Raw genomic sequence first — 8,533 nt, 5'->3', positions numbered from 1 at the left:
TGATCCATCTTAAATTCTCATACAAACTTCAATCTATTCAGGATACCGTTTAAGTGTCTTAAGAACTTAGATCAATTCATGTGTCCCACCTCTTGAATATATTCCCGTATCCAGAATCCCAATATTCAGTCTTACAGGCAAGAATACTACAATGATGTCTGTACATAAATTAGGCGTTAAATGCGAGAACTGAGGGATAGACTTCCAGGTTCGCTTATGTGACAGGTCAAATAAGCGGACCTGTTACAAAGTGACGTAAAAGCGGACCAGCTAAAACCCTATGAGCGGACCACTATGCAACATGTACATAAAAGCGAACCATACTCTATTTTACATAATATTTACAGTTTGACCCCCTGTTGACCAATCTTGACTTCAGACTTCTTGTAGACGCAGTCAACAGACATTCCGTGCATCAACAGTCTCCATACTCTGCAAACACTAACGGTCTTGTCAAAAGAGACAAAGAAGATATTCGTTGCTGGAGACGTCCGGTCCAAGGCCCATCAGCACGTCTCCTTCTCCACACTCTTCGCCTATAAATACCAGACTTCAACCATAGGTTTAAGGACGGCTCTCTCATTCTCACACTCTTAACACACACTCGTTTTATCTTCTTTAACGATACTTATTCTCACGCCGGATCTTAAACGATTTTATTTTCATGCCGGAGAGTGGTTACAAGAAGAACCCCCAACCTCTCCTCCTTGTAACGAGTCTCATAGTGTTCAGTTTTACAGATTACTATCGGTTCACTATCGAGAAAAGATTAAGGATTAACCATTATATGACGAGACAATTCCCTCAAGGATAAATCACGTGGATTTTGACTTGGTGTTTCTTCAAAATTGTTGGGTTAACTTTAAAAATAATTAAAATCGTCAAAGCTGAATCGCAAAACAAACTATCAAATGACCAAAACAACTAAATGAACAGATTCATATTCATTTAAACAACTTCAAAATATAAACACCCCTGCATCATAATCCAGTTAGCAAAATCCGAAATTTGTTACACAGCGAAATGCCAAAATGGTCCCTGAGTTAGGCTACTTTTGTCATTTCAGTCCAAAAAATAAACCTTTTGTATCTGGGTCCCTGAGGTTTCATTTTTGTTGTCATTTTCATCTAATTGGCAAACTGGGTTAGAATTTTCTGTTAACCTCTTCTCTTTTTGTCCTTTTCCTCATTTAAATGAAGTGTAAAATCTTCATTTTATGCCATAATATTTCTTAATTAAATGAGGAAAACGACAAAAAAGTTAGAAGTTAACAGAAAATTCCAACCCAGTTTGCCAATTAGATGAAAATGACAACAAAAATGAAACCATAGGAACCCAAATACAAAATGTTTTATTTTTGGACTGGTCTAAACTTAGGGACCATTTTGCCATTTTACTCTTTGTTATATTCAAATGTTTGGATACGACATGCCATATTCAAATAGTACAGGGGCTTAGAGAAAAGAAGAACCAAATTCACAGGATTGTTTTCATTCGATTTTCAGTCACTCCAAATCTGAGATCCCCGGTAAGATTATACTTAAAATTCATTTCATTATTCTGTAATTTTATCATCTCTTTCTTGTCACAATAATACCTGCATAATCTTTTTATTTTCTTTTGGAGATCGTTAACATTATTATTGAAATTAAAATTAAAATTTAGGGTTTCTACAGATAGAAGAAGTAAACATGAATCCGGATTCAGTGAAATCGACTCTGCAAACTTTAGCATATGGAAATGTTATGGCTGCAGCTGCTCGTGATTATCAGAAGGTATCTATCTTTAATTTCTTAACTTATTGGATTAGGGTTTGTAATCAATTTTTGATTTTGGTTTTATTTTTAGAATTAATTGTAATATCTGTTAGGGTTTTGCTCAGTTTATGATTTTGATCAATGTTAGAACAGATTAAGGATGAATTATTTAGAACTTATTTTTATTTTTTTGATAATTATCAATTTAATAGTTTGTATTTTTATCTTTGTTAAGAATATTTTAATTATCTATGTTATTGTTATAGGAATTATTAGCTCAAGAAAAAGCACAAGCATCGTCCTCGATTAATGAGGAAGTTGATCTAGATGAGTTGATGGATGTAAGTGTTACATTAATTATTCGTTGTACTTTGTATGTTTCTTCATCATAAATTTCATTTTTATCTACTTAAATGACGCAGGACCCCGAGCTGGAAAAGTTACACGCGGATAGGATTGCAGCTCTTAAGGTTGTAATTTGACTCTTTTTTTAAATCATGACAACCCGTTAGGGAAAACTCACGGGCCCACCAGTTGCGAACATCGATTGAAATTAAAAATAATGTTGTTTATGTTTTGATCTTTGATTGCAAAAGAGAGAAGCTGAGAAGAGACAATCTTTGACTAAAAAAGGACACGGGGAGTACAGAGAGATAACCGAAGGAGACTTTTTGGGTGAAGTCACCAATAGCGAAAAGGTGATTTGTCACTTCTATCATCGCGAGTTCTATCGCTGCAAGTAAGTATATTTTACTGTTTTATACAATTACCAAAATAATCATATTCAATCTTGGATATGTCCCTAGAAGTTGTCACACAATAAAAATTTATACTTTATGATTTTTTTTTTCATGACAATAATGTTTATATATCTTGTAGGATAATGGACAAGCATTTAAAGGCTCTTGCACCAAACCATCTAGATGCCAAGTTTATAAAAATAGACGCAGAGGTCTATTTCTGCATTAAAGTTTTATTTTGCGTATACGTAACTTAACTTGCAGTATGGTTTTACGGTTTTCAACTGTCGTGCAGAATTCCCCATTCTTTGTCACCAAACTAGGAATCAAAACACTGCCATGTGTCATATTATTCAGGTCAGAATTACAATGATACTATTAGTTTTGAGTATTGATTTTCCAATGTGGTCTAAAGGTCAATTATTGTTTTCAGAAAAGGAATTGCAGGAGATAGGCTCGTCGGGTTTCAAGATCTTGGAGGAAAAGACGATTTTTCCACCGGGAGGCTAGAAGCTTTGTTGATAAAGAAAGGTTAACATATTTTTCTCCAAGTTTACTTTTGACTGGTTTTGGTGTTTTGTTGATTATCTATCTTATTTGTTGTGCAGGTATAATTGATGAGAAGAAAAAGGAAGATGATGAAGAAGCTGAATATGATGAAAGTAGACGCAGGACGGTTCGGTTTTCTGCAAGTCAGGATTCAGACTCTGAATGAAAAAGACTGCCTTTATGTGTCTTGAGTTGATGATTATATTGTGTAATTTGTCAAGATTTTTTTGTTTCCTGGATTTATGGTTGTAAGCGTCGTTTGTACTTTGTTTTAATTAGTTATAAGTTTAGATTTTGGAATCAAATATAAACTCATTCTACAGAGCTGAACAAACATGATATGTATTTCATCAGTGATCTTGATATAGGTTCTTGTTCTACTGCCATGTATAATTTCGACCCGTGACCTTGTTAATGATCTTATTCGATCAATCTTGTTAATGAACTTATTCGATCATTCTCAAGCGCTAACTACGCTTAATGGAAATGACATAACGACGTATTTCCATAATTAAATAAATAAAATAAAAGTTAAACGGATGGTTCAGTTTACATAACTGCTTTCGAGTTTCAAACCGTTGGTTGGATCGATAAACTGTCAAAACCGGACCGTTGTAAATCTCAAACTGGCAGACTTATTTCGGTTTCATCGATTTGGTTGGTTTCAAAAGTTAAATATACATGACAGGCAGCTGTTTAATAATCTTAATCCCAACTTTATGTTTTACAAATTATTACTTTGTGGCAAAAACATAACACCAATGTGGCTGTAGTTTAGTGGTAAGAATTCCACGTTGTGGCCGTGGAGACCTGGGCTCGAATCCCAGCAGCCACATTTCATTTTTGCTTTTTTGTCCTTTTTATTAACATCATGGTAGTATGTCTTACAGACAAATCAAATAAAAATAACCAACAAAAACTTTATATAGCAATGATGAAGATATTACATGATATTCGTTTCTATGTAACGTAACTTCAGTATTTTATTGATCCATAATAGGATCCAACTATATAAACAGAATATAAAAAGTTCCCTCCATTTAAACAAGTAAAACACGAATTTTAACCGTCGACATTCCTACAACTTCTTCTGATCTGTCCTCTGAATCCTGTCAATGGACTAATATTCCCCATCTTAACCATTGATTTCGCAAACTGTTGAAAAAACATGTCTTGATTTGCAGCATATTCTTTCACAAGCTCCATAGATTCCTGGTTTTCCTTAAACAAGATTTGATCCGAACTCAAAACCCCCTTTGACTCCATCAAGTTCTTGTAGTACCCGTTATCAAACTTCATAGGGGTCACATTGTCCAGAAAAAACAGGTTCTGGTCACCACCTGATTGCGGGCAGTTCATGCGCAACTGTGCTGCAAACAGTTTATCGGTATGCTCATTGCCGGTTTTTTCATATAGCCTTTGCTTGAAGCTGGTGCACCTAGCATTTCCAATAGTGTGACTTCCTGAAAGCGCTACAAGATCGACGATATCAAGACCTTGGATCTTGAACTTGGTGAGGATGGTTTGGAAAGTGTTGTTTGGAGCGGGAATGTTGTGGTTAGATCCATGCAAGCTTGCACCTAGTGAGTCTCTTCTTCCAACCGGGACTTCCCAACTCGGTCCGCCACTCTGTGTATACAAGATAAACCTTTAGTCAACTTTTTTGGTTGATAAAGTATAGTGTGTGTATGATATATTAATATTTTTTAAGATTGCTAGGTTACGGTACCAAAACTGTAGAGTCTCTAGCTGCTAGAGCCAGGATATCTGCACAGGAGACGGTCTGTGGACAGGCCGTCTCCAGTGCAGCTTTGATCTCATCAATGACTTCAAATCCACGAGCCGAGTTGCTATTGGGAATGGAACCTTTCTCGCTAATTACATTCCTGGCGCCGCCACTGTCTAACAATATTGATGCATCACATCCCTAGATAAATAACATATGATCATTTCAAATAACATGAATATATAAGCTCAAAATGATTAAAAAATGAAGTTTGAAGAGATTGTAGTTCACGAACCTTAACGAAGCAATCATGGAAATGGAGTCTAAGCAATGACGCAGCCATGCGTGGGTCTTGTGCAACGGCTTTTGCAACAATGGAGCGAACTATGTTGGTGACTTGTGGGCAAGACCGATCATAGAATTGCGGATAGAGGTAACCTCCATTGGTGATCTTAGCGAAGCAAAGGGTGGTTTGAGCCAGGAGAGCTATGAACATCATGGTCATGTTTGGTGAGTGAGCCATTTTTGTGATTTGGTTATATGGTTCGAGCCCAAGACTAGTGTAGTCTTGTAGAAGTTTGGCTAATACTTATACACAATGGAGGGGTTGTGTTATGACTTCTAATTATTATGAATAAACATGATTATTTAAAGTTTAATGACCCTTTATTATAGGATAACATCCTATAAATAAAAATGTATAGGGTGTGTTTGGTCTTTTCAGTTGAATATGGAGTGGCTGAAACAGGTCAGGCTTGTATTATTCTGGAATTAGGTCAACTATTACACAAATGTTTCTTCAATCATTAGGTATTTCCTTCTCAAATTAAGAACAACAAAGTTGTTGTCATATGTACATCATGCAGTGGTACATGTACATTATTCACCTAATCCTAAAACTTTTAGTTGAAAAAAATATCCATTGAACCAACTATACTATTGGTTTACCAATCATACTCATTGAACCGGATCATATCATAATTAATTTTAGCAAACTATATATAGTATATTGTTATGTTTTTATATGAGTTAATTACTGTTTTCGTCCCTGTGCTTTGTCAAAAATCACTATTTCAGTCCATTAGTTTAAAAATTGCGATTTCAGTCCCTATGGTTTCACTTTCGTAACCATTTCAGTCCCTGTGGTTTCACTTTGGTAACCATTTCAATCCATTTATTCCTAACGGCATTATAGCCGTTGGAATCGATTCCGACAGGTGTTTTGCAGCTTTTCTGTAAGTTAACTGAAGGAACCGGCCGAGGAACCGGTTACACTCTACCCAAAATCGGTTAGAATCGGTTCCGGTATTTTTGGTTTAAAACCGGGTAGGAACTGGAACCGGTTCCTACAAGAATCGGTTCCATTCAAACTCAGTCAAGAACCGGGTACGGTTAGGAACCGGTTCCGGGTATAAAAAAACCCGATTTGCCCATCGCTAGTTAGAGTCGGTGCGACAAAGTTGTGAAAAAAGAAGCATAGATTGGTGTGTGCTCATTTGACCTTATCCTTTTTGTATTACATTCCACCATGTGATCATGGCATGGCACCTTCTAATTGCTTGTTTATGAGTTGGTGCATCATAAGAATGAAGAGTTTGTGCTGTACTTTCTTAGGGGGTAGGGTGGGATAACTCACACCCAATTCCATCACTCACAACATCCAATCAGGTTCTGCTATGTCATCAACCATTATTTCCATCACTCACAACCTTTTTTAGTGGAAATGGTCATCACTCACAACCTTTCACAACCTTTTTATTTTTATTACATCAATGTACAACTCCTTAGCACTAGAGTACAACTCCTCAATACACAAAGTTCCAAAAAATGGTCAAAAAGGGTGGGCAACAGTTGGACTTTTGAAGTTTACAACGCGTTATGTAGTTCACGCGTTATAAAATTTTGTGGGTGAAACTTTGGGTGGCGACGGTGTTCCACAAAGTTTCACTCGTGAAACTATGCCATCACGCTACCACCCCGGGTCCTCTTATAATAAAACTTTTGTAATTAGAAACTAAAAAAGTTAATATGTGGTATAGTTCTAGTTCCCATGATGTTAGATGTTTTTTTCCCTCTCTCTTTTGTTACTGCCCATGCATGTTACCTTGTCGTTGAAATAAAATAAAATGAAAACAAACGAGGAGATGATAATGAGGTTAGGTGACGATGATCGGTGAACATATGATAAAAGCAATTTGGAAATCTAAAATATATATATATATATATATATATATATATATATATATATATATATATATATATTATCTTAAAACATCCATAATAACTTATTTAAAAATAATATATATACTAGGTTAGCATCCCCTGTATTACATGGGTAGCATATATACAGGGTCTGCTCTGACAATTCAGGTGTCTTGTTCAAGCTCGGAAAAACGTGCCTCTAAGGCCTTAATGAAATAGATAATGTGAAGTATTTTCTTTAAACAACGATTAAAGTTATATCGATAAAATTTGCAATTACCAAAATGATAAAAATCATAGTATTCGAATAAGTGAATAATATGTTATAATAGACTAATAGCTAACCGATAGAAGCTCTCTTTAAAAAATTAATTTACTTCACATAAACTAGTGATCTCGAACACAAGCAGTACTCATTTTTGTAGTTACATAATAAAATGATAAAAATATTTTTTTTTTTTTTGCCTTTTCTGTGCTAAAAAGTCTTGTCATGGAAGATGGAGTATTTTGGTTTATTTTTAAAAGTTAGCAAAGATCGATCGAATTCCTTTTATAAAAGAAGCATATATGGTAAGTCAGAAAGAAAAAAATCTCATTTTTGTAGTTACATAATAAAATGATAAAAATATTTTTTTTGCCTTTTCTGTGCTAAAAAGTCTTGCCATGGAAGATGGAGTATTTTGGTTTATTTTTAAAAGTTAGCAAAGATCGATCGAATTCCTTTTATAAAAGAAGCATATATGGTAAGTCAGAAAGAAAAAAATCTCATTTTTGTAGTTACATAATAAAATGATAAAAATATTTTTTTTGCCTTTTCTGTGCTAAAAAGTCTTGCCATGGAAGATGGAGTATTTTGGTTTATTTTTAAAAGTTAGCAAAGATCGATCGAATTCCTTTTATAAAAGAAGCATATATGGTAAGTCAGAAAGAAAAAAAGCAGAGCAATGGGGTCGAACCTGTGCTCCACCCATATGCAGTAAACGCTCAAAACCAGTTGAGCCATATCCTTATTTTGATATACTTTGGGTTTGATGATATTTTATATACATATATAAGTAGGATTTTTTTTAAACGTGCCCTCGGATTAAACGGGCCCTGGCCGGTGGTCCTCCCCGCCCACCTTCAGGGCCGGCCCTGCATATATAATGTGAAAATTAAAACTGTTCATACTTCATAATCACGCAACTTCTAATGAATGATAATTAATCAACCTATACCGATAATTACGCAACTTATGCTATAATTATATACATACCTAATTAAGTAACTTATACATATTATTACGAAACTTATATGATAATTAAACATATACATAATTACGTATATTATACGCATCACATGACTTATTTTGTTGTTTTTTAAGGTATAGCAAAACTATACTCAAATTGAAGAGAATAAAATGTTAGATTTAATGGTGGTTTTTTAAATAATGTCAAACATGTTACTAATAATTCTAACAAAAATTTTAAAGATGCTATAAATATCGATACATTAGTTTGCTATTGAGAACTATATAAAAAATTGATTTCTAGCTTTTTACCATAAATTATAAAAAAGTG

The 8,533-nt window shown here is 34.5% G+C and overlaps 2 protein-coding genes and 1 non-coding gene across 5 annotated transcripts; 2 read left to right on the top strand and 1 right to left on the bottom strand.

Annotated features, from left to right (window-relative positions):
* The first annotated feature begins 1,390 nt into the window (after positions 1 to 1,390).
* Positions 1,391 to 3,424, top strand: LOC110878859 (thioredoxin domain-containing protein PLP3A). Of its 3 annotated transcripts, none has more exons than XM_022127239.2 (9): positions 1,391 to 1,528; positions 1,677 to 1,775; positions 2,024 to 2,098; positions 2,180 to 2,227; positions 2,354 to 2,496; positions 2,637 to 2,709; positions 2,793 to 2,854; positions 2,931 to 3,028; positions 3,106 to 3,424. In XM_022127239.2, the coding sequence occupies exons 2-9, from the start codon at positions 1,692 to 1,694 to the stop codon at positions 3,210 to 3,212; spliced, it is 690 nt and encodes a 229-aa protein (XP_021982931.1). In that variant the 5' UTR covers positions 1,391 to 1,528; positions 1,677 to 1,691; the 3' UTR covers positions 3,213 to 3,424. The 3 variants fall into 3 exon arrangements, with proteins under 3 accessions (XP_021982931.1, XP_021982930.1, XP_035833508.1); XM_022127238.2 differs by having other exon boundaries at positions 1,417 to 1,528; positions 1,666 to 1,775; XM_035977615.1 differs by lacking the exon at positions 1,391 to 1,528 and adding an exon at positions 1,544 to 1,562.
* Positions 3,425 to 3,809: 385 nt separating this feature from the next.
* On the top strand, positions 3,810 to 3,881 carry TRNAH-GUG. The gene has a single exon. It is a non-coding gene; the product is annotated as a tRNA-His (tRNA).
* A 65-nt stretch (positions 3,882 to 3,946) lies between these two features.
* Positions 3,947 to 5,343, bottom strand: LOC110878860 (peroxidase 72). The gene is made up of 3 exons (XM_022127240.2): positions 5,068 to 5,343; positions 4,776 to 4,973; positions 3,947 to 4,675 (listed from the first exon to the last, which is right to left on the bottom strand). The coding sequence occupies exons 1-3, from the start codon at positions 5,293 to 5,295 to the stop codon at positions 4,109 to 4,111; spliced, it is 993 nt and encodes a 330-aa protein (XP_021982932.1). The 5' UTR covers positions 5,296 to 5,343; the 3' UTR covers positions 3,947 to 4,108.
* Between the last annotated feature and the right edge of the window lie 3,190 nt (positions 5,344 to 8,533).

This window comes from Helianthus annuus, chromosome 9, assembly GCF_002127325.2.
Source record: "Helianthus annuus cultivar XRQ/B chromosome 9, HanXRQr2.0-SUNRISE, whole genome shotgun sequence".
In the NCBI taxonomy this organism is placed as follows: Eukaryota; Viridiplantae; Streptophyta; class Magnoliopsida; order Asterales; family Asteraceae; genus Helianthus; species Helianthus annuus.
This window is presented reverse-complemented; position numbering and strand designations above follow the sequence as displayed.